The sequence below is a fragment of the Lemur catta genome, chromosome 19, assembly GCF_020740605.2.
Source record: "Lemur catta isolate mLemCat1 chromosome 19, mLemCat1.pri, whole genome shotgun sequence".
Taxonomy (NCBI): Eukaryota; Metazoa; Chordata; class Mammalia; order Primates; family Lemuridae; genus Lemur; species Lemur catta.
This window is the reverse complement of record NC_059146.1, coordinates 15676059-15703294: the sequence shown is the minus strand read 5'-3', so window position 1 is coordinate 15703294 and position 27236 is coordinate 15676059. Positions and strand designations below refer to the sequence as shown.

Here is a 27236-nt window from a genome sequence, read left to right as displayed (position 1 = left end):
ATTTGAGCTCTCTGAGTCTTCCTTGCATTTATATTTCATGAAGCGTCATCTGGCAGCTCTTACTAATCAAAAAAATATGTACTTCTGGCAGCAGCAGAAAGCCTCCGGGCGCTCACACACTTGTTTAGGATACCTGTGTTATCTACTGATGTGATCAGGTTTTCTTTTGAAACACTGGTTTCCTATTACCTGTGGGCATAATCGTGTATATAAAAGCATAAAAGTACTTAAAACAACAAAAAAGTATATATGCATTCCTTATTTAGCATATCTTGAAATTACAGTCATATTCCTGAAATTACAGTCAGTTATAGTACCTTTCATTACAGACTATAAGCTCCATTGCAAATCAAGATATTTTATTAATTTAGTTGCAGGGGAGAACAGTTAAATTTATGGGGAAAAAAAAGAGGTTTAATATTCCCTATTTGTTTTTGTTGCTTAGTTTTACTATGACAAGTTCTGTATGTATAATTACATTGAATAGTATAACATTTACCTTTAAAGTCATTCTGCTATTTAATATTTTTCTGAGTAAATGGAATGGGCTACCAAGTTCTAGGAACAACAATGCCTTAATCTATGTCCTAATAATTAGGCTAGAGAGGACCAGTAAAGTACCCAAATAACAATCGCAATAGCAATAATATTAAGATTCTCAAGATGACATTTAGTTTGGGTGCCTCTAAAAAATTTCTAAAAAATTGTAGAAAATTTTAAACAATACAACATTCAAATTTTTCTCAGTGTTTATCTAGTTATAATTATTTAAAGTGCTGATTTAAAGGCTGAAGTATGTAAGTACTATGACATTTTCTGACTACAGAAATTTTCACTTGCCCCAAGTTACTGTAAATAATTTATACATATATTTGGCTGAGGTGTTGTGCCTTTTGACTTGGAATTTCAATTGCTTATATTTTCTGTACCATGAAAACTTGCTCTAGTCAATACAGGCTATCGTTTGCATCATGTCCTCCCAACAAATTAGATTTGCCAGAAAGGATGCTTTCACTATTCAAATAGGAATTTGGCATTAGAAATCACACAAGAATGAGCTTGTTGAACTCATTATAACTTGGGCAATCACTTACTGTAGGAGTTAATCATTTTAAAGTTAAAAAATATATAGTATTTGCCCCCCTTTAAATATGCCTACATTTTGTATTGCTGCTTTTATGGAGTTTTTTAAAACCACTTATTATTAAATCAATTTCCGGACAATATTTTCCCCAGGCGAATAACATTTGAAATATAAATTGAATAATCCTCATGGCACCACTGGTGAGAATTTAAGGAGAAATCCTTCATAAAAGATTAAATAAACCATCACAACTCCTTTTGAAGTTTCTGGAGGAAGATGATAAGACATATTAAATATCTTTATTTCGAGAACCAAGACATAGAAATACAAACATCATCTTCGTATAAGCTATTAATCGGAGCTAGCATAGTGCTTTACACTTTACAGGTTTTCACGCACATCTCAATTCTTTCTTCAGTAATCCTGGCCCAAACAAATCCGGTGCCTAACATATAGTAAATACTCAATGAACCTGTATGGAGTGAATAAATAAATAAATAACAGGGTCTATTTTTATTCTCAGATGATAAATGAGGAACGGAGGCCCCAAAGAATTAATTGATCTGGGAAAGGACATGCCTCACAGTCCGGACTGCAATCCCACGTTTTAGGTCCTAAATCATACGCCCTTCCCACTCCCCTAGCAGTGTCAGTATCCTCTTGTAGGACTTGGTGTACTGATCTCAGAGGAAGTCCCTTAATTATCTTCGAAAATCAAGCTTTAAAAAAATTATCACAAAAAGCCAAATATTAAATGAATATTTAATGTGGTTTTCACTCACAGCTGGGCTGAGAGATGAACCGCTCCCTCTCTAGATGTTTCCCCACTCTGGCATAAGATTTGGACCAGAAAGTAGCTGTAATGCCCACATGCTGCTTTTCCTCTGGGCCCCATACTGGACCCACTTACACTCTGTGCAGAAAAGTCTACTCCCTTCATTTCTTACAATCCTCTCACCGAAAGATTCTTTCTCCCAATCCTAAAGACCAGGGGAGATGGGTATCATAACGTGGCCTCACTGATACCTTTACTCATGCTTGATACAGATTAAAGCAAGTTAGAGTGAGAAAGGAGAAGGAAATGAGAGGTTAACAGCTCCACTATCGTTTTTCCCTTTGTACCACTGTCTCAGTCTTTTTGATTTACTCATTCCTTCCCTTCCTACCTTTTCCCCTGCCTTTTTCACTAACTCATTCATTCATTCGTAAAATATCGAATGCCTATTCTATTCACGGCACTGGGCTAGGTGTTCAGATGTTTGTAAGACAAATAGACAAATCATGCACGGACCTCAAGGCACTAAAGGGAGCTAGGATAAGTATATATTTAACGACCATAGTGGTTAGGGAGTGAAAGCTGCCATGAACATACATGTGAAGGGCTAGGAGAGCGGAGAGGTCAAACTCTCACGGCATTTTTCACAGACGAGTTTCATTTGAAGTCAATCTTAAAGAACAAACAGGATTAGACATGCATTAATAAGAGAAAGGATTCTAGGCTCAGGGGAGGGCGCGGAGGGGAGGCAGAGTGGAGGTAAAAAGAGTGGGCTCTTAAGTCCTCCCAACAGATCGTTTTGAATTCACATCCTCCTCGTCTATCAAATGGAGATTGTCAGTAAGGAGCAAAGACAAAAAATTAAAATAAAAAGCAAAGATTTTAGCACATGATACATACTCAATTAAGGATAACTGTTACTAGTGAACAAGTGTAGGAAGATGCAGGTGTACATAGTGGTCATCAAGAAGGTCAGGAATTTAGTGGTTGATATATGCCGGCAAATTCTAAAGTTTCATCACTAGCCGTGAATTCCTATCCTCTTCCCAGACTGATATTACTCCAGCATTCTTATTTATGTCTTATGTCATCACCTCAAACTCAACGTGTCTTAAACTGTTTTATCTCTTCTCTACAGTCAGTTCCCCTTTCAACTGCTGCATGTTAGTCGATGTTAGTCAATGATAACATCTTCTAACTACAATTCTTGTAACTTACTAAATGTGATCTAAAATCTGATTAATCTAAGCTTCCTGTAATTTATTTGTACATATTTATTCAGCTGTACCACCCTCCAAAACACGCCCTTCATTTTGGTCTGACTGCCACCTTTGCTTTTCATACGTCTGTGCTAAGCTCAGTCTCACATCCATCACTTTGCATTATTGTTCCTTAGGATTCCCTTTACAGGTGCTTTACAGATACAGATATAGTAGTAGAACAAAACCTTCCTCTAAGTTCTCCACAAAGCCCATCATATGTCTATCTTTTAGGGACCTCAAATATCCATAAATAAAGTCATGGTACTGTGACTTTATCTCTTTTATATGTTGACAAGTAATTCCTCTTTCACCAAACTTTAATCAGGCTCCTGTGGTTTCTTTCCTTGACCAGGTCTTGACCTTGACCAACTGAGCCCAGTTTTAGCAAAGAATCCTGCTGAGTCAGTTTATAGTGAATCCTCCTACCCTTACTATCTGATCAAGTTTATCATCTCCTATCTTTGGTATCTAAGTCTTTGGCCTGATATTATCAAGACTCCTGATAGCCAGTTTAGCAAGAATCCTCCTACCCTTGATATCTAATCAAGTTCCTCTTAGTAATTTTTCATCCACTGACCCCCTGTCTCTGCTCTTTGTCTATAAATCCCCAGCTGTCTTTGTTGTATTCACAGTTAAGTTTAATCTCTTTCCTCTATTGCCATAGTCTTAAATAAAGTCTTCGTTATTGTTTTAAACAAGTGTCATAATAATTTTTATTCTACAGTGTTTTAATTTGTATCTGGGAAGTCTGACTCCTGATTGTTACAAAATAACCCCTCCTGCATCATCGAGGGAGTGGAGATTATTGTCTTCACATTTTCCATGTACACGTACATTGTTCATTTTATTTGTTTTGGGAGTTAGGGACGTTTAAAAATTAAAGAGGCCCTTCCCGAAATGTTTGCTTGGGAGCTTTGAATTTAAACTTCTGTTGGGGAGACAAAGATTGGGATGGACTGTTTGGGGAACATACTATAGAACCTTTTCCTTCATGTTTTAGAAACTTATATATTTCCCCAGCATGCAGTAAAGATATGGGTAACAAATACATGAAAAAAGAAATTTACAGCTATCTTAAGAAAAGAGAATACAGCTATTCTTCAAATTGCTTTTATTATACAGTTGAAATGTTATTAATTATAAACATCTAGTCTATTTTCACACAAATGATCAAGAGTACACACTGATCAAGACATGCATTGGGTAAGAATAATTATTGGTACATAAATATACTGGGATATACGCATGAAAACACAGTAGCAATTACATGGCTCCAGTAGACTCAAAATAGATTTTAATGGCATTCACATGTATTTACTTATTTAAATTGTGTTAGAAACATTGCATCTGCATTGAGGACCAAATACCATAACAGAAGAGGGAAGAACTGTGGGCAAGAAAGCAGTAGGTCTTTAGATGTATCATAAGGTTTAGTTCTGGCACATTGACAGTATCATGATTTCCTACTAGATTTCTGAATTTGTGAACAAACTTAGCAGTAGCATTTGCTATTCTGTAATGATGACGTCACTTATACCACATCATATTTGTCTGATATTTATGGGAAAATACAACTTTAGTTTTGTGTATTTATTTATTATTGGATTTTTTCATTATTGCTTGGTGAAGGTACTGTCCAAATGTTTTTTCAAAGAAAAAAGAAATGAAATGTAAACCTAACATATTATTCATATACTTTTACTGTGGTAGGTAGTCATTTATGATGTGATGGAATCATTGCTTTCCAAGTAGCACTGCATTTTTTGCCTTTCTGGAATGTTTTTATTTCCTTAAATAGAACATCTTTTCTCAGTAGGGTGGTCTTGTTGGATGCATTTGGGAGATATCTGAGATCAAGATTTTATTTTCAATATTCTGTCTTTCTTTTAGCAAGTTCTTTTTCAGCTTATGACATAGACCTTAATATATTAAAAATTTGAGCATGCCATGGCAAAACTTAAATAACAAGTTACATGGGTGCCCATCTGGTTGACAAGACATTTGTTGAAAACATACTGTGTGTGATATTTGTGTCAAAAATATATTTATTATGAGCCCTTTATTGTTTTAACAGTATGAACAAATATCCTCAAAATAAAACAACTGTTACCAAAATTTTCATTGAAATTGCTTTTTTTTCCATAAAACTCAAAATAAGTTAGCAGGAAATGCATAAAGTTATGTGAATCATCTGATCCACAACAATTCCATCCATGAAAAAATAAATACAATGCAGAAATAAATAGCTTTGTAGTAAAATATAAAGGTTTTGCCTTTTGTCAAATAAATAAATACATGACTTCAGTTTGCTTCATTCTGTCATGTGATCTAATAAATGATTTTTTTAGCTGCCAGAAGGGTATTCTTCAGAAGCATTGCCACCGTCATGGGTCCCACGCCTCCTGGGACTGGAGTGATAAAGCTAGCTTTCTTCTTAACAGCTGATGGAGAAAACAGAGAGTATTCTTTAGTTTCAAATTTATCTGAGAATTTCATATTTTTAAACATGCTGAATGCAATGAATTTTTCTATATTACACATATAACTCTAACCATCTCAAATCATTTTTATAATAAAATAGGCTCTAATGCACACGCACGTGTATACACACACACACACACACACACGCACTCACTTAGACAAATACTTCTGTGTATGACATCTAAGGTGGACCAAAAGAACACAGTGGGACCAAGACTGTAAGTTAATATCTACATGTAGCTCTGTTAGTTTTACGTGATGAAAAGCTGTAACCTATGATTGAACCAATTACTTTTAATTCTAGTTAACTACTTCTAAAACACATGATATTGGTCACAAAAGGGAGACAGAATATTGACAGTTCAGCACATACCATCCATTAAATCGAATTATTCCTGTTACAACAGTATCACCATGTATGTGTGGGTAATAAATTCCAGTGTAATCTAATAAATATCATTAAATATATTTGAATTACTGAGCACATATATAGTCCTGTTCAAAGGTATGAAGACTCATTCAGTGAATCTAGATGGTCCCCGCCTTGTGATGGTTTGAATTATGATTTTTTGATTACAACAGTGTAAAAGCCATATATATTCAGTAGAAACAATATTTCAAATTTTGAATTGTAATCTTTTCCCAGGTTAGTGATACGTGATTCAATACTCTCTCATATGCTGGGCAGTGGCAGCGAGTCGAAGCTCCCAGTCATCCACGGAATCACAAAGGTGAACGACAAATGCTCTACAGGGCACTGCACTGCCAGGTGATTTTGCCCAACTGTAGGCTCATCTAAGCATTCTGGGCATGTTTAAGGTAGGCTGGGCTAAGCTGTGCTGTTTGGTAGGTTAGATGTATTAAATGCATTTTAAATTTATGATACTTTTAACTTAAGATGGGTTTATCGGGACATAACAACATCGTAAGTTGAGGAGCATCTGTATACTCAAAGAAATACTTTTATAAGTTTGCTCATATACACTTCTACATGAATCAAAACCAACAGATGTTCGCTAGAGCTTAAATATTATTTTTGCACAATGTATACTACTCTCTTGAAAGGTGGTTTGTGATATTTACCTTTATTTAAAGTGGGATACTACATTGGAATAATCTTTTTAATCATAGGAAAAGCAAATTAATAATATTGTTTTACTTGAACAAAAGTCCAAATAAGCTTAAATACATAACCAAAAAAAAAAAATCCAGCAAATGTGTGTCATAAATCTTCTGGTAGTATGTTATATACAAGAGATAAGAATACTGTGATTTGGAAGGTGATATTTCAGTGTTCCAAAAAGCCTCTCTACACATAGAGCACACACCCTTTCCATTGCCATATGGAACTCTATGCTGCAGAAACATTAGACTGGGTTAGTAGCCAATCCACAAATAGCAATGAATTTTTGGTCCTTTCTTCCTGCTCTAACTGTCCCTTCTACCTGGAACATTGTTCCACCTTATCCAAACAAGAAACTCCTTATTATTCTTTAAGAGCCAATAAAATGTCACCTCTATAATTTTCCTCAAAACTCACCCCTCCAAAATAGAACTTAAAGTTCCACCACTATGTTTCCAATAATTTTATACCTATTCGCATTGTGGAACAGCACCCTGCACTGTCTGCTCCCTTAAGTACATACCAGCACCGGGAAGGCAGAAGCCAAGTTGTTGTGATTATTGCTTTTAATCAGCCGGGTGTGAAACATTCTATAATTCCATGATTTCACCCCATCCCAAAGCAACTGCATTATCATTAGCTGAACAAGTAGAAAAGTCCCAAGAATGGCTCAAGTGACAGAAATTAACTCAGTTGTCTCAAAGTGTTAGGAGAATATTCTTAGGAAAAAAAAAAAGGAAACTAAGAGGAAAAGGTTCTAACATATTAATTTTCCCATATTTTTACTATTAGTACTCATAACTCATCATCTTTAAATTACATCTTATGCTTCAAATTATACAACTGGCTTAACAGTCTTAGGTGCTTTATTTCTCGTGTCAGATCAGATAAACCACTGAACTTTCCTCTTCCAAATTAAGTTTTTCACAGAACATGTTTACTATTGCATTCTTTTGCTCAAAAAGTGAGGTATGGGTGGAGGAGACTAGGAATGAGCTGTTGCATGAAATAACACCTGCCAAATTTTTTCAGCTCAGTGTCTGCATTTTTGCACACTTTACTGGTAGAAACCGACACATATTCACCCTGTCCTCCCGATCACGTCATAGAATTAGACTGTGTGATGGCTAAATGGTCTTCACGTGACCCGGGCTCAGGCGTCTCTGGATATAAATAAGCATTTAGCAGCATCAATGGAGCCCTTCAAATTACTCACCAGGCAGAAGATAATATTCTTAACATATCTAGTTATTTAAATATTTGTTTCTTTTTTTTTATCTTTGAGATAAAGTAGATAGCTATGAAGGTAAAGTTTATGCATACACATGAAAGGCAGACAGTGATGAATTTGATTTAAAAATATGTTAGGTCTTCTGATATTATTTTCATGAGTATCCATGTGAGAAAGAAACATGAGCTTGTCTGCTGCTGCCTAGTGTTAATGTAACTTTGTCTATTTACAGGAGGATCAGGGTATGGACGTGATTCCTCAAGAAAGGTGGGGAGTTATTGGCAAGTGCCAGTGGGTACAGGTGCCAATGCTTTAAAAAATTCTCTAGTCTGGCTGGGTGCGGTGGCTCACGCCTGTAATCCTAGCACTCTGGGAGGCTAAGGCGGGTGGATCCTTTGAGCTCAGGAGGTCAGGACCAGCCTGAGCAACAGCGAGACCCTGTCTCTACTAAAAATAGAAAGAAATTAGCTGGACAACTAAAAATATATAGAAAAAATTAGGTGGGCATGGTGGTGCATGCCTGTAGTCCCAGCTACTCGGGAGGCTGAGGCAGTAGGATTGCTTAAGCCCAGGAGTTTGAGGTTGCTGTGAGCTAGGCTGACGCCACAGCACTCTAGCCCGGGCAACAGAATAAGACTCTGTCTCAAAACAGAAAAAAAAAAAATTCTCTAGTCTAATGATTTTTGCTTAACTATTTCATGGCTAGCCTAAGCAGTTTTTTAATGAAATACCAGAGGTAGCTTATGAGCTAAAATTAGTCATGTGAGAAAGAGTTAAATTCAGTTCATGCATGATGCTCTGAAAAGCATCTGTCTGAAAAAAATTAACAGTATTACATCACCAGAAATAACCTCTCATTGGCTGGTCTTTCCCTGAGGGCAGACAAGGTATTGCACCTGCTTGAAGAAGATGATGCTTTTAAAGATTAATCCTATTACGTGGGGGGAAAAGGTGTTCTATATGCTCCATTGAAAAGAAATACGGAAGCATTATAGGGCAGTCATTTCCTTCAGACTTGATTGTGGGAGTATGTGTGTGTGTTTAAGGGAAATACCAGAAGTTTTATATGTGTGAGAAACAGCTATTATTAATAGATCTTGATTGATAACAGCATTTTCATTAAAGGCTAATGAACACATATGGCAAAACCAGGATTAGATTCAATTTTACCAAGTCAACATGATTTTAGAGTTAATTGAGACTGACAATTGAGGTAAATAAAACAATCACCAGTTCCTATTGTATGGAAATTGCTCTGTGGAATGAAACTTAGAAATGACATGGTAATGGTTAAATCTAGTTCCTGAAAATAAGAATATTTTGAGCAAAGGCAGTAATCATCAGGACAATTTATTTGAATGACCTCCGCAAACTTTAGACCCTGCAAAGTAAATTTCATTGATTTCCATGAAAGTGCTATGGCATTGCCAGCATGATTTAGAATGTTACGAATGCCTGTGTTCAGTTGTATAGAAAGAAAAGAGAGTACTGTTTAAAATCAGTCATTTTGGATGTCAGATTTGCCTTTATACACACTCATTTTCCTTGTCTAACAGGCCTTTCCCTTACTTCTCCATCTGATGAATATTTATTCTTCCTTCTCAGATCTAGTACAAATGTTATTTCCTTTGCGGAACCTGCTAACCCCACAGTCTTTTTGCTCCAAGTCTACCATGTCAGCCATACAATCTACCGCCAGATTTCTTCTTTAAAACCCATATCATTTAATTATTTCAGCTTACAGACATTTGATGGATCTTCACTGTCTCTAGGATAAAATATAAATTATTTGTCATGGCAATCAAGGTCTTTTATCATCTGGCCCAACATCTTTGTGTTGCATCATTTCCTAACCCTATCCTTTGTTGTTCACTGTTCCCACACATGCTACAAACTGGACCAGACAGATTCACAGCAAATGTTTCTTGACCAAGATAGACACAGTTACTGCTCCTTGGAGCTTATAGTCTGATTGATAAGATAGACATTAAAGATACGATTACCTAAATAAGAATTGAGCTATGGCTATGGTATGTGCTACACACGAGATGCATTCTGCACTGCTGAATGTGTAAGGGAGACCTACCTGAGCCGAGCACTGTGTGTATGTGGGCGTAACTATGCCAAACTTTCCCAGGTAACATAGAGAGCTGGAGAATAGATAGAATTCTCTGTGGGGGGCAATGTTTGTGATAAGCAGGTGGAAAGCAGCTTGAACTCTTGGAAACACCACAAGAAGGCCAGGATGGCTGGGATGCAGGGGTAAAGGGGGAGAGCTGCAGGCCAGGACGTGGAAGGGGTAGGCAGGGTTTGGTTTATGTAGGGCCTAGGAAAGAATATCAAAAATTTTGGATATTAACCTAAGAGCAACGGTTAATGTGTTTTTAACATTTGGAAAACACATGTATCTTGAGGCAGCATAAAATCAAATGGGGAAACCGCTGGTTCTGTGTTTGTACATTTCTCTAATGAAGTGAGCTCAACATCTGGCGTGGAGGGAAAGGAGATAAAGTCAAAAATAACAAAATAAAACGAGACTCACTGATGCGGGAATAAGTGCAGGTTCTTGTGGGAGCACCTCAAAGAAAGAACAGAGATTAGATATGGAGGTGAGAGACAGATTTGGAAAGTTGCAGAAAAGCTGCAAGATCTGAGGATGCCCGAGAGGGAAAGAAAAGGAGAGAGAAAGGCAGTGCAGATGTGGAGAGGAGTAAAAGCAAAGGGGTCTTGGACTTGACAATGAATCTAACGCTATGGAGGAGCTGGAAGAAGTTCAGCTCAAGATGAAAACAGGGAGAAGAAAGAGAAGAGGCTGGGGAGGTGGTCATGGGCCGCAGGACTCCAAGGTCAGGAACCTTAGGTTGGTAGATGGTAGCTGTAGTTACCGTGTTCAAGGTGAATAACCTTTTTAAAAAGTCTTTTTGGAATGAACTTTATTATTTATACAGTGCCAGTTTTGTAAGATGAGAAATTTTAGAGAAAACTGTATGCCACTAAATAATTTTTAGAAGAAAATTAAAAGGAGACACTCATGTTGCATTTTCATAAAGTTTCAGGCTCTTGTATGTCATTAAATGAGTAGCCAAGAAACCCTTTTTCAGCCTAACCTGCTGTGTTCCCCCTTCTCCACTATATGGACGACCACTTTTTATTTTCTATGTTATGGGCTTCAGGTTTCTATAGGGAAGAATTCAGACAGACTTAACTTGACATTATTTCCACTATTCTTACTTGAAGACAGCAATTTTCCAATACCAGGATAAAAACAATAGGTATTAAGAACAGGTTATTTTAAACACTTATGTTTAAAATTTGAGGTGATTATAGGGATGATGGCAGAAACTAGGTGTCCTGTCTGTATGTGTGCCTCTGGAAAATAAATAAGGGTGACATATGGTCTCTAGGTGCAGAAAGATCACTCATGATGGATACTAACAGCAACATAAGAGATGTTAAAATGCCCTTTAACAACTTAAGTAAGAATAAAATTAAAAGTATGTGCTCATTAACCTTGTGGCACCAGAAACCCAGGCTTTATGACAGGGTGTCTCCTCTGGCTTGTGTGTTCTGTGTCATTATTTCCTCTGGAAACTTTATGTTCCCATATTCCCAGGGCCTGGCACTTAATAATCCAAATTCTCATCTAAGATATATTGTTTGGAAAACTCTCTTAATTCCTTGTCAGATAGTGAGTTTCTTAAGTAAACTATATACACCTCCCAAAGGCCCACGTAATAGAATTTTCAGATGTATCTAAGCAGAATCAATTTTGCTAGTGCATTTTGAAAATTGTATATTCTGGCCAAGTCAAAGAATATATTTGTGCTGTATAAATCTACTTTTGGATGGAGGAAGAGGAACTGATGTCTCAAGTTCCTCGAGTATTGTTTTATTTCTCTTTCTATTTTATACAATTCCCTGTCACTTAAAACAGATTATGATGCATCTTATAGGAAGTAGGTTTACATTTGTGTTTTATAGCTAAATGTTTTAACTTTTCTGTTTAGGTACCAATAAGCAAAGAATAATATTTCATTACATGTTTGTTAGTTTATAGTGTTAAGCAGTTTCCTTGTCAAACTCTACTATTCATTAAAATAAAACAAAACAAAACAGAAGGACTATATGGCTCATGTCTGATTTCTGACAATACAACTAATTTTTAAAAAGCCACTCCTTCCCCCTAAAGGAAGAGGGATGATTCCTCATCTGCAGCAAAAATGCCTTGCTTCTCTCATGTGAATTTCAGCCTCCTAGTATATATACGTAATTGTCTAAATTAAATGGTTGAAGAATTTTCCCATGCTTCTAAATGCAAGCCACTTAGGCATGGCCTCTCAAACATATCTACTATAATGAAGGGGAGACAAGCTTCAGGAAAATGAAATACAGGAATAACAACCAGAAAAACCTGAATGGCATAGGACGGCAGAACTAGTATGACTCAGGAGGTAATACATAAAACACCCCACTTTCTCACATGGTTGATATAAAAATGACACTTAAGAACACGATGAGCCAAAAAGGGCTCCTTAACAAGGGAATGGCTCAGCACTGAACTGCAAGGCAACAGGGAATCCAGTGCCCCAGAGGCAAGTCACTAAGCTTCCTCTTACATTTGTCCAGTTGCCTGATTCCTGAGGTTTGTACAAGTTTTCTACATATATGAAGATGTTATCACAACATCCTGTGGGCAGTAATAGGACAGGAAGGGTTATTTCCCTAATGGGGTAGAAGAGTATGAGACTGAGATCTACTTTTCTATACAAATTGTGTTGGCTTCATCAGCTTGGGGAGCTGTACCCTCACCTATTTACTTTGCCATCTGTATCTGTAGGTTGGCTAATTTTTTTTTTTTTTTACCCCTCCCCTGGCTAATGTTTTTTTTTTTTTGCTTTTACATTAAATTAAATCTCTATATATCTCATAAGCTGCATCATAGATGTAAATATCTAAAAATACCACTTATACCATTTAGAAGACAGTCAGTGGAGCCAAATTGCAAATCAATTAATCACTTGGGGAAAGTATAAAATTGTTTTCTCTGTATTCTATGACTTATCAGTGAAACCTTTCTGACCATGGGTGTTGTCAGCTGTCATTGCCACCTCCATTTTAGTCAGCAGGGGTAGCAATGCTGCTATGATATTTCTGGTAACTACCAAAGCTGGGAAAATTACTAAAATATCTCTCTTTCATAATGTCTTTAAAAAAACAAAATAATCATCTATTCTTATCATCCTCCCCAATCCTTTTCTTCCCCCATTAATCCTTTCTCCTCCAGCCACTGAGTATTCCTGTCAGAGTGACAAATCTGTAACTAGATCCGCTGTTTGGAGGATCCTCCGGATCTCTTGGCAGGGCCTTGATCTCAGTGGCCTGCCTTAACCAACCTGAGATAGGAGGAGAAAGAATGCCCTTCCCATAGATTTTTGTCTTTTACTATGGGGCACTGAGAAACAGCTACAAAAATCTAATCACAGTGTAAGAGAAGAAGAAAAACTTGCAGAGTCGTCAGATGCTTCTCCAGTTCCTATGAATTTACTCTTTGTGCTTCTACTTTAACTCTTCTCTACAAAGGTAGCTCATTCAGTGTCAAATACATTCTACTAAATAGACTGTCCCTAAAGGTTGACTTGCTTTCAAAGACCCAGACTTCACACGAACCAGCCTATGTTGTAAGCCACGGTGCAGGCAGCTGGCTCATCGATGATTGGGACCTCCTAGTGACCACTTGTTTTATGAAATGACCTCTGTGGGTTCTATGATCGCAGTATTAGTGACAGTCTCCCCCTTAGAGGCTTTTACAACGTCCATCAACTTTTCCAAATGATTGGAACAGATCACCTGAGGCTTAAAGTATTCAGTTTTCCCTAATACTAAAAAGCTGGACTTTTATTTTATTTTATTTTTTTTTGAGACAGAGTCTCACTCTGTTGCCCGGGCTAGAGTGAGTGCCGTGGCGTCAGCCTAGCTCACAGCAACCTCAAACTCCTGGGCTTAAGTGATCCTACTGCCTCAGCCTCCCGAGTAGCTGGGACTACAGGCATGCGCCACCATGCCCGGCTAATTTTTTCTATATATATTTTTAGTTGTCCAATAATTTATTTCTATTTTTAGTAGAGACGGGGTCTCGCTCAGGCTGGCCTCGAACTCCTGACCTCGAGCGATCCACCCGCCTCGGCCTCCCAGAGTGCTAGGATTACAGGCGTGAGCCACCGCGCCCGGCCAAAAGCTGGACTTTTAGATTACCTTTTATAATCATCTCCCATAAAAAGTTGATCTTTTGAGTCAGACTGATCAACTGTATCATCAACTTAAATGATTAACACTGAAAGGTGAGGTGGTGGGGAGTCACATTCATTGGGTTCTTTACAATATCACAGATGAATAGTTTTGTAAAAGTGATATAGTTTAAGAACAGTCCTGTTTCCTTAGAAACTGGTAACATGGTCTTACTGTCCCATGTTGTAGAACACCCACTTGGGAGTAACCAGTGCCAAAACCACTTCTTAAAAAAGCTTACTTGGACATAATCTGGAAAATATAACTTCCAGGGAGTTTGTCTACTATGTGCATGGCTATACACCCAATACCTCAAACAGTGCCTGGTATGAAGCAGCGCTCATTAAATATGTGCTGAGTCAATCAATGAATGAACCAATGGGTGTATTATTAATGGATATAGGTTGCTGTGGATTAATAATGCATTTGCAGCTACCTTGAGTGGGAGCTTTTGTTCTCATTAAGGCAACTTACGTCATATAAGAGTGACACTGCAGATTTAAAAGTACGAAGGATGTGCACAGAAATGACCGGTGGTATGACTGGGAAGGCTGAGACCTGGTGTGGGATGGAGATACAAAAGAAAACTAAGACAAGAAGCTCACCTTAAAGAGGTGCGCAATCTAGTTGGGAACAATTAAATCAAAGTGTAAAGTGGTATAGGATTAAGAGCAAAAGGAGGAAGGTGGATGAAACCTACAACAGGAGACTGGAGAAGACGGAGATAAACATGAGTGCCTTAAAGTTGATTCATACGGTGGTTGAGTGCGGAACAGACTAGACCAGAGAGCTGAGGCCAGAAAAGTAACAAGTATGGTGGTGTCTGGAATGTGAAGTTATACAGTTGTGAGCGAGTGGTGCAGTGTGCGTGGAGAGAGAGGGTGAATAGCATGCACACATACACACACACACACACACACACACACACACACACGCTGTTTTCTGCCAGGCATTATGCTCAGCAACTCACATACATTAATTAGCTTATGTAAGGTGATTATTTCATTTAATCTGCACAACAATTCTATAAGATAGGTATTATTATCTCAGTTTTTCACATGATAAAATCGAGTCTCAGAGAGGTGAAGTGAGTTACCTAAGACCATAATTGTTTGCAGCAATAGAGTTAGGATTCAAACCCAAGTCAGCTGCACTCCAAAACATAGTCTTTTTGAAAGGTCAGACGTAATATAAAAAGAGCAGGGAGTGGAAGATATCTTTGAGGTTTCAAATGCAAAGCATCAAAAGAAGAGAAAACACAGATGGAAAGATGCTTAAAAAGCATTCCAGGGGTTTTTTTGTTCCATATCTAGTAGTTGCTAAGAAGAATGGTATTGGGCTTCTCTATATTTAATAATTCCAAACCCTTTTCTGTCCTCATGTTCGGGTATTGGGATTTTGAGAAATAATCCTGACCAGATCGAGTCCCAAATTAGAGGCTCCCTTTGTGGAAGAGATTTCCTGCCCAGTGAAGATTCTTTTGAAAAAATGCTAGGCAAAGCTCCAGCTACGTGGGGCACGTTTGTTCACAACATCATGCTTCCCTCCTTCAACAGACTGTGCTGGGCCTACTATTGAGTACGTTAGGACTGTTGTAAGAATTTTCCTCCTTGACTTTGATCTGCTGTTCCCGCATTCTAGAAAGAGCCTCTTCTTCCTCTCTGCCCACTCTCTACCCTAAATACACATACTTGGGTAAAATTCATTGAACCTGTAAGATTCATCTCAAAAGGATTCTAGAACTGGCACCTCCACTCTTGCTTATTCCAAAGCCCTTGGAGTCACACTTGATTCTTCTCTTTCCCTCATATCTAATCATTTAACTAATCATTCTAACTCTCCTCTTAAATTATATGTACCATCTAACCTCTTTGCCTATTTTCACCCTAGTCCACACCCCATCATTTCTTACTTGGACAATTACAATAGCATCTTAACAGGAACCCCTATTTATACCCTACGTCTCTATAGCCTATGTGTCATTCAGAAGCCAGAATGATCCTGTTAAAATACAAGTCAAATGTCATTTCTTTGCCCCAATCCTCCAGTGGCTCTGCATTGCCTTAGAGCAAAATCCAAATTCCTTTCCACAGTCTGTAAGGCCCTATGTGATATGGCACCATGGCTGCTACCTCTTTAACTTTCGGCTCTACCACTCTCCCCCTGACTCACTGTGTCCCAATTACAGTAGTCCCCCTGCAGCTCATTAAAACCACCAAGCATGCTCCCCCCCACAGTCTCTGCATTTACTGCTCCATTTGTCTGGAATGTTCCTGCCTCATATATTCATAAGGCTCTCTCCTTCATGTCTGTTCAGGTTAGCAGTGAGCAGTTCTTGAGACAACCCTTTCTAAGCAACTCCACCCCATCGTTCTCTAGCCGCCTGATCTTATTTTTGTAACACTACACACTGCCTTATATACTATATGCATATATATGTATTTGTTTATTATCTGTCTCCTCTAACCAGAATATAAGCTACTTGTGGGTAAAGACTTTGTCTATTCAGGGTACTGTTGTATCCCAAGTGCCTGTGACAATGCCTGACACACAGCAGGTGCTAAATAAGTACTGGAAAATGGAATGAATTAATCTAATTTGAAGAATTTGAAGGGCTATATTAAAATGATCAATAATGATCAAGAGATTAAAAATAAGTCCAGTGAAGATAGAGATATGAAAACTAAAAACTACAACAGCACGTAATAAAATTTCAAAATTGCATAAAGTGGTCAATAAATATCTAATCTCTATCAATGATTGAATAATAAGTTTAGTTAGAATTGAAGACATTTAGGTGAGGCTGTACTATCTATGCAGTTTTTTTTTGTTTTTGTTTTTTTTTTGAGACAGAATCTCACTCTGTCACCCAGGCTAGAGTGCTGTGGCACCAGCCTAGCTCATAGTAACCTCAAACTCCTGGGCTCAAACAATACTCCTGCCTCAGCCTCCCAAGTAATTGGGACTAGAGGTATGCACCACCACACCCGACTAAGTTTTCTATTTTTAGTAGAGACGGGGTCTTTCTCTTGCTAAGGCTGGTCTCGAACTCCTGAGCTCAAGTAATCTCCCACCTCGGCCTCTCAGAGTGCTAGGATTACAGACATGAGCCACCGCGCCTGGCCTATCTATACAGATTTTATTGCAATCTGTATATCTTCAACCTACAGGAAGTTCAGAATATAAGATCTGAGCCAACATGTGACTTCAATGACAGTAGGCATCTACCAACCCCTCAGGAAAGAGTTAATCAATAGAATATACTTTGAAACCAATTCGAAAGCAAGCTGACAATGATGAGATTGCCCCCTGAGGTTTTCAGAACTGAATGGATTTAGGATAGATAGACTGAATGGTATGTGGATACTGGATAAAGAAATCTCTCTCTTTTCCATCCCAGGTAAGAGATCAGTCTTTAAGTTCTCATGTACAGCGTGGATTGTTATTCATCCAAGTCTGTCCTCCCATCCAGAGCCTATGGATTCCACATCTCTCTCACTCCTCATGTGACTAGTTCAGGTCCATAGAATGTTAACAGGAGTGATGCATGCACCTTCTAGTTCAACTTTCTTAACGGTGGAGCTTCTTGTCCTGGGCCCTCCCTTTCACCTTACCATGAAGGTGAATAGAATATAATGAATAGAATATGATAGAAGATTATATTCTATTAATACAATATAGATAGAAGATTAGGTCACTGAATCTTTAATAGCAAAGCTATTAAAGCTTCAAATATAATATAGAAGGATTATATTCTATTAATAGAATATAATAGAAGATTACATCTGTGTTATTTTGTTAGGACAACTCTCACAAACTAATACAAACTGTAAGAGAGATGGAAACAGTATCCCTGAAACAAAGCAGAACTGCCTCACTCCTTTGACTGTCTACCGAAATCCAGACTTCTATGGGAGAGGGCTAACTTATCTCGAGTTAATGCATTTTGGTGCCCCTTTGTCATAGCAGCTTAACCTATAATTGGGTGTAATACTTAGAGTGAAAAAAGGGAAAACAACCTAAGTGTTTAATGAAAGAAAAGGTAAAACAAATCATGATATACTCACTGAACATAACCATGAACTAGGACCTCAGCATGAAAATTACTGATAAAAGTGTAAGTGCATAAGTCATATATTCCTAAAACTATGTAATATCTGTATACATAAAACATTTGGAAGCAACTCTAGTAAAAAAATAATGATAATACTTGTTGTGTTGGAAGAGTAGACATTCTTTTCCATAAACTGTGATTACTTTTATAATTTAAGTCAGTTTAATCAATAATATAACATATCCTTAGACTTAGCTCTATAATTTCTATTTATTATCCTATAACTGTAAGACAGCAGAGAGAGGAAAGTCACTCTTAAACATTAACCCCATCTATTTTGATTTTGGGAAAAATGCCTGCACATTGTTCCTCCTTCCTATCTCTTTGCTTTCTTTTCACCAGTTCTTCCCTGTATTATTTTATTCCATGTTTTGACATAAAGCAATGAGTGGAGATGCACGGTCAGGGTTGGAAGACAGGGAGAAGAGATCGCAGGCAATCAGAAACAGACATTCCAGTTCTTTCTGTTCCACCTCCATCCCTGTAGAATGCGTCATAAAACTGAAGCAAAGCTATTAACGCTTCAAAAGAGTACATTATTAATAATAGAAATGTCTGTGTGTTAGCTATGAGGCATAAACAAGGCTTAAGAGTTCACCAAGATGAGCAAGGTTAACTGAATTAACAGCATGGGAAGTCGTTAATTAGATTGTTCAGCCGACCAAATCCATTCGGTGAATTGCTGTTATAAAACCAGTATAATTATGAGCTTCTGAGTCTAGGACTACAGACTGTCTTCCGGTTTGTTAGGAAGAAGTTACTTATCAGTCGTACTGCATAATCTCTTATTTTTATCCTTAGAGAATACAGCTTTCTTTGTCAGAAATGTATGAAGCTTCTTTCGAAGCTACAATAGAAAATGGTGAAAAGGAATTGTAGGTAAAAGTAGGTGTATCGCACAGTTAAAAAATAATCTATATAGCAAATAAAAAATTTTCAAATAGATTATTCATTGCGTGATTATTAGTAATACAAAGAAATTCTTACACAAAGAAAAAACAAAATAATTTACCAAAGATGCTTAGAAATACTGTTTCTTCCTTTAATGTCTGAAGTTGGAGGGGGCTTGGTGTGTTCAGGTGACTGAAGGGGAATGGTAAATATTTGTCAGAGGCTGGGAACAATGATGAACTATCTTGAGTTCTATAACTGAGGATCAATACAAAACAAAATAGCACTACAATTTAGTAATAACTTTAAGGCCCTATTTATTCCTAAAAACACCCAGAGAGCATGGCTTTGTAGGAAAGGCCTAACTTGGACCAGTGTATGATTCTCTAGGAAGATGAGAAGCAAACAATACCTCAAACACTGAACAATCTACATGGATGATGACAGTAATAGTGAGAAATTATAATCAAATGTAACTAAATAATCATATAATACAGGTGATTATGGCATTGGATATGAATTTGAACTATATAACCATTAATTTCATGAGATTTTATTGGACACAGAGATAAATACAGGCAGTGCTGTTTTCACAGTAGTGTAGACCATAAAAATGACAGTTGAAACAGTCAAAGGAATCTTAATAATCAACGGGGGAAATTATAATTGTTTAACGACCTTTGAAATTTTTTGTCAAAACATTAAAAATTCTCTTATTGTGGTTTATAAATGTATAGGGAATTAAAAATAATAGTAAAAGTAATATTTATTTAGTACACTGCAATGTAAAGTATTAGCGATATTGAGAATTAAAGTGTTTTATTTCTTTGTAAAAATTCTGTCAAGAATAATTTGAATGGTGCTTGCCACCTCTGGTCATAGAATTTACGATTAGGAGCAAGCATCTTTTCCATGCCTTCGCGAATTGTCAGATTCCTTTCTAAGTTTGGATCAGCTTCCGACATTTTCTCCTTTGCCCTTTCAATGTCCTGAAATATCTCTGCACATTCCTTTAATGTGAAGTTTTATGTGCTCTGGGACATCATCATCTTTTTCATCACAAACACTTTGCCCATTAATGTTGATAAATCATTCCCATCAACGTAATCTACTTTTCATGGGTGGCCCAGTTTCCTCTATTAATAAAACAAAGATTTCTACAAGGACAATGCACTTCAACATTGGATTTTACCCACATCCAAAATGCTTATCTTGGCTATAGTTATGGTGAAACCTTCACCGATACTCACAAAGCAGCCACACTTTCCCTGTGGCAATCTGCAGCTAAATGCTACCTATGAGTTTTGTGGCATAACCTGAGTTAAAGTTCCTCCCTCCCAGTTGGGGGATCATCCCTCACCTCAGGTTAAATCCTGATGAACAACCTGAAGAGCAACATGTCAAAACCTATCACCTGCCTGCTTCTATGGGTGGCTGAGTCATGACCTTGTTGGCAAGGTCTTCTCTACCAAGTCCAGGTTTTCCTAGTGCTCTGGCTCCATGAACCAGCAGGGTAGCAGGAGAAATACCAGTAATCATATAGGCATATTTGATGATAGGATCAGAAAACTCTGACCTTCCTTCTGAAAGTCTCAGTGTTTTTACACAATCATTTGGTAACTCCCTGTTGTATGTCCAAGATACGCACCAAACATTAGAGCTGCAAGGGGCCACTAATATAATTGCTATCATTTATCAATAATACTGATGGCCAGAGAGGTTGCAAAGCTATCAGGCAACAGTGCTAGTTCTAACCTCTTCAGTCTCCCAGACCAATACTCTTTCCTGTTCATCTTGTATCTTTTGTTTCTCTCTGCCATTTCCTTTTTTTTTTAAATTTAATAGATATTACCAAGTTGAGCAGTATGCAACATGAAGTATATATCTGTACGTGCCACTAAGCATACATACCTACCCCATAATTCTCATTTTTGAAATGTTTTCAGAATACTCTCATGAGCAAAACACATTCTTAGTTAAAAATAAGAAGGCATGGAAATAATCTGAGACCAGCGAAATATCCTATGAGAGAAGATTCTTACAAAATACGGCGATCTGCTGGGTAAGTTTGCCCTACAATCACTATCAAGGTTGTGAATTGCAAACATCCAGCTCTTCTTGCCTCAAGCTTGTTATCTTATGTTGCCAGTGCCATCTGGGTGCCTTATACGTGTGTGGAGATTTTGCAATAAATGCACAGTAGCTATAATGGTATCAAGAAACAGAATGACAGTGCAAAAAATTAAATAAGACCACGTTTTAAAATGAAATGCATCTTGACTCTTTCAAGTTTGGAAATTGAAATAAATTATTGATATCTGACTTGAGTGATTGAACATGAAAGATAAAATAATGAGGTCATTTCCTAAGAATTGCAGCACGTACACACAACACACACACACACACACACATATACCTACAGACCCACATAACACACACACATATCATACAGACACACATAACACACACACATATACATACAGACACACATGTTCGTGTGGAGAGCCATCCCTTCTTGACTAGAGTTCCCCCCATATCTGGGACCCTACGCATTAGAGTCAATGAGGGCAGAGGAGTGTTCTTTGACAAGGTAAATCTCTACTTTGATCTTATTTACCATTCTGTCCCTAGAATATATTGTTGTATATCTGTGTCCTTAAGGTTTTCTTCTTTTTTTTCTGCTAGCACTACACTCAAATTGCTTACCTGGGTCTGGTCCTTGGTGTATCCCAGAATCTCACTTACATGGGCCCAGTACTCTAGGACACTTCTGATGATCTGAATTTTCAATTTTATTCATTAAAATTGCTAGACCAACATGGTAGGATTTGGTAAGCCATCAGCTAATGATCAGGTTCCAAGTGAAAATTTAAAATCTAAATTATTTAAAAAATTGCATTTTGGAAAGACATACCTATAACTAATGAAGTTCTTAATGTGGCCCTGCTTTTTTGGGACAGAATGATCAGTTTTATCCATGAAATATTTCTAATATAAAAACATCTCCACTTACATTACCCTGTTCATGCCTTCATAGACATCCAAGACTCCTAGGCTATACTGAAAACCTGAATGCAGGTAAATATCTGACAAAGATATTGGAAGTAAAATTGGATTAGGAGTCAGGCATCTAGAAACATATCTGTCTTGGGGCTCAGTTTCCTCATCTGTAGAGAGAAGGCATTGGGTTAGAATTTGTTTCTTTACTACTATACGTTGGCAACCTTATATCCTTTACTGGCCATAGAAATTTTAGCCTAGCTCCTCTTCCTCATCCTCTGTAAAACACAAGTGTAGATAACTGTCTAGTTCTGCCTAGATCCAGATAACTGCCTAGATCTGAAACATGGTTAGGGTTAGCAAACTCACCCCAAGATGCCTTCTGGCTCTAAGAGTGAATGGCTGAGCATAGCGCATAGGTATGCTCACATCCCCCAAATCACAATAATGCCCAGGACTATAAAAGGCCAGCTGAAATTTTATTGTCTCACTAAAACTGTACTACAAGAAATTTGATCCCCAAACCAAATATTAATGGTATAATTAAAAGGAAGGAAGGAAAGAAGGAGGGGAGGGAGAGGTAGAGAGAGGGAGGGAAAAAGGAAATATATAAATTTGATTAAACTTTTTTCCCTCAGAGGAAAGAGGTGATGATTAATAATTTAACAATGTCCCCATCACAATAGAAAGTTTCTCTTTCTACTATCAAAATATGTAAGGTAGAATCTTTTTCTCCTCCAATCATCAAAAGATATTTGGTTTATTACCTTCAAAATCCACATCTCCAACTAATTTTGTCTTTCCTGTCACTGGGTCATGGACATAGTTGATACCCACATCAATTACAGCCGCACCTTCTTTAACCATATCAGATGTAATCAACTTTGGGATACCTGAAAACAAAACAGAGTTGTAAACCACTCTTAATAATCCTTAAGCTTTGTCCTTGAGTATAAGAAAGGTTTATATATACATCTTGCATATTTTTTCTCATGGCTTTAAACAACATACAAAATACAGTGCTCCTAAGAAAAGATGCCAACAGCACTCTGATCATTTCTGATCTGGCAGAAGAACAAAGACAACTAAGGTAGCACATGGGAGTTTCTGTGGATGAAATTCTGCCAAGTTACCCCCTCACCTTGGAGATTGCTGATGTGACTTCTCCATAGGGATGCCAGCTTGAGCAGCACCCCTTTGCATGTCAGCTACAATAGATAGGACAGGCAGATTATAGACATGAAACCGGCTCCTGCTGAGGTTGGGTGGAGTGGGGCAAAAGCAACTTGGAAATTGGAGCCAGAGAGAAGAAAGAAAGGGGGCAAGAAGGGGAAAAAGAAAGAATGAGGATAATAATTATTCATATTCCCCAGGGTTGTGGTAAACAGTAAAGTGCCATAAACATAGTGGCATCTCATCCACTTCAAACATGACGTGCTATTAATATCTTGAGCTTCCTTTTATTTTTTCTTGGTTTCTTTGATTCATTATGTCTGTACATGACACGGAAAGGTGTAATGCACAGTAAGCTCTTCTCACTATTGCTCCATTGCAGCTTAAAAGGCAGATCTATGGAGATCTTATGTCACCATCTGTTTCCTGTACCTATTTTCAAATTTTGTTTCAAGTACAACAGTACTAGCTAACAATGGTTAATGTCCCAATTTTATTTTTAAATTAATGTTTAACAAACCATCCCCAAATTTAGTGAGTTAAAACTACAATTTATTATTAAGTCTCATGGTTCTATGTGTTGACTGAGCTCAGCTGGATAGATCTGGTTTAGGATCTTTCCTGTAACTGGAGTCAGATAGTGTCTGAAGCTGTAGTCACCTAAAGGCGGGACTAGGCTAAAATGGCTCACTCACATGGCTGCAGCTGGTGCTTGTGGCTGGCTGGGAGCTCAGCCAGGGCTGTCATCTGAAGCACATGCGTGTGAGTGTGGGATTCTCACAGTCTGGCAGCTGGCTTCTGAGACTGAGTGTTCCAACAGACAAAAAGTAAAAATTACCAGTCTCTTAAGCCTGGAACCTGGAAACTACCGTAATGTCACTGTCATATTTTATTGGTCAAGCAGTAACACAGTCCACTCAGATTCAAGAGGAGGAAGAAAAATTCCACTTCTCAGTGGGAGGAGAATCAAAGAATTTGTGGTCATCTTTATTCTAATACAATGCTCTCTGGTGGCCACTGTGTCTGGTAGGTGATTTACTCACTTTCATATTCTAAATCCCTTGCAGGAAAAGCCTACCTGTTGTGTTGTCAGAGACCTTCTTCTAGCTTTCCATTTAAGTATTCCAAATGGCTTAAATGTCACCTGTGACATAGGATTTTTAGTGCTAGTAAGAGTTTAAAGGCTAAACAAATGAGCGGTGCCCACATGTAGCTGTCAGATAAGTTATTTAGTCATACAATAAAATGACCAAAGAGGCATTAGTGCTTGAGATGTATTTTTCCCTTGTTTTCCCATCCTGTGACATAGAAATTCATCCTTTTAATGGGATTTAGCATGGATACTGAATATTCCTCTAAAGATAGTCATAATATCCTGGTTCTTTTTTGGTTTCCAAGAGAAAAAGAAAACATACATTAATTATAGCTACAGAAAATTTTTAAAAATGAAAATGTTCATGAAATAGTTATTAAAATCCAGCTAACATGCTAATGGCAAACATCCAAACCTCCTTCTGATTATTACAACACCTCAGAGAATATCAAGACTGGCAATGAACAAACGCCACAATTTTCAAAATAGAAGGAAATATGAGCTTGATTTTAATTCCCAGGAAAATTACCAAACGGGAAGAAAATTAAGTTCCAAGTTTACTTTTTTCTGATAATGACATTTTTATATGTGCACTGTAGAAAATTTGGAAAAATATCTAAAAGTTTAAGATGAAAATAAAAATTACTATTATCTTACCATCCAAAGATAACTGTTAGTATTTTTATTGTATTTCTTTCTAGTATTTCAAAGTATTTATATATTAGATATAAATTATGATGCCTATATTTCATTCATATTGTGTCTATGTATCTTACCATTTTGTCATTAAAATTAAATTCTGAGCATTTTCTCATTTCAGCAATTATGTGAAGGTTAAAAACTATATGAAATAATTCATCATGGATTACCATAAAAAGTTATTCATTCCTGCATTATTTCCAATACTTTGCCATTGTAAATAATGCAGTGATGATTATTTATGCTCAGAAAACTACAGATTTCTTAATCGCAGCATCAAATTTTATAAAATTTTTCACTTAACCCTTAACATAATGGAAAAACGTGAGTTAGATGAAAGTATGTACTGGTAGAGTCATAAGTAGTTAAATAAAATATTCCAAAACTGTTGATCAACACATCTGTAACAAGGTCTATTGATGTCTTCTGTGAAATATAGTTGTCAGTGCCATGTTAAACATTTTTATAAATAATTTGGAAGAATATATTGGCATTGTGACAGTTATTTTACGTTTGTCCTCCTCCAGATCCATTTTTCCACCTTTTACTGCTCTACTGTGATGCTTACAGAGGTCTTATGTCTCTCTTAGAGCCCCATCATGGTCATGAGAACGAGCTCAAGCTAACCTACGGGAAGATCCAAGTCCTGCGGAAGAGAGCTGAGTCATTTCAGCTGAGGCTCTACTAGAGTGATCAGCCCACAGCCAACCACCAGCTGATGGCAGGTGCTTGAGCAAGCGCAGTAAGATCAGCAGAAATGAGCCAAGGTCACCACAACTGACCAGTTGAACTACACAGACTCGTAAAATAGCTTTCACAAAAAGGTTATTATTTAAATTACTGAGTTTTGAGGTGTTTTTTTGTCTTTGTTTGTTTGGTTTTTTACACAGCAATAGCTACATAGCCCATATTTGCAAATGGCACAACATTGAATACAATAGCAAGTAGGTTGTCACTTTGGGATGATGGATTATAAGAAGCAGAAAGAATTTAGAAGGGGATAAACATATAATTCTTACAAGGTGCTACACTTGATTAAAAATTCATTAAAGAACTAGAGTGTCCAGGATATAAGGATGTATTAATAGCATTTTTCAATGCATTTTTAGCAAACTTTTTCTGGAAAGGTTGGTTGTATTCCAGAGGCTTTTCTAGAGAAGAATGAGTAGAACAGATCTAGAAATCATGTTGTGTGAAGCAGTGCATATATATGCTAGTTTCCATAGCATATGGAAACTAGTTGATTCAATTGTTTATTATGACTCTGGAACAAGACAAAAATCTTGTGCCACAATGTGAAACAATACTATCACTTAAACACGCTGTTTAATTCAGCTAACTTTATTTTTTCATAGCAAGACTTCCTCAGTGAAGGAAGCAGTGTGTTGATTTATACTACTGTTTGATCCAGCAATCCCACTACTGGGTATTCACCCAAAGGAAAAAAAGACATTCTATAATAAAGACATCTGCACTAGAATGTTTATAGCAGCACAATTCACAATTGCAAAGATGTGGAAACAATCCAAGTGTCCATCAGTACATGAGTGGATTAATAAAACGTGGTATATGTATACCATGGAGTTCTACTCAGCCATAAGAAACAATGGTAAACTAATACCTCTTGCATTATCATGGATGGAGCTGGAGCCCATTCTTCAAAGTGAAGTATCCCAAGAATGCAAAAACAACCATCACATGTACTCACCATTAAATTGGCATTAATTGATCAACACTTATGTGCACATATGGAAGTAACATTCATTGGGTGTCAGGCAGGTGGGAAGGGAGAGAGGGATGGGTAAATTCACACCTAAAGGGTGCAGTGTGTACTTTCTGGGGGATGGGCATGCTTATAGCTCTGACTCGGGCAATGCAAAGGCAATATATGTAAACAAAATGTTTGTACCCCCATAATATTCTGAAATAAAAAAAAATGATGGCCATACCTAAAGCACACAGAACACTAGTCTACACCATAGGAACCAAGTTTTCCCTAATGTAAAGATGTAACCATTACCTCTT

At 37.3% G+C, this 27236-nt stretch overlaps 1 protein-coding gene across 4 annotated transcripts in view; it reads right to left on the bottom strand.

The window, feature by feature from the left end:
- Window positions 1-4215: 4215 nt before the first annotated feature.
- The window catches only part of MTHFD2L (methylenetetrahydrofolate dehydrogenase (NADP+ dependent) 2 like), a 76454-nt gene continuing 53433 nt past the window's right edge, over window positions 4216-27236 (bottom strand). For 2 of the 4 annotated variants that reach the window (XM_045532813.1, XM_045532816.1), the window contains 2 exons: window positions 23014-23139; window positions 22240-22413 (listed from right to left, as the gene is read on the bottom strand). In XM_045532813.1, coding sequence (XP_045388769.1) covers window positions 22256-22413; window positions 23014-23139 — 284 coding nt within the window. In that variant the 3' untranslated portion in view covers window positions 22240-22255. Of the gene's footprint in view, window positions 5563-22238; window positions 22414-23013; window positions 23140-27236 lie in introns of those variants that run through there. The other 2 variants (XM_045532814.1, XM_045532815.1) reach the window with 2 other exon arrangements.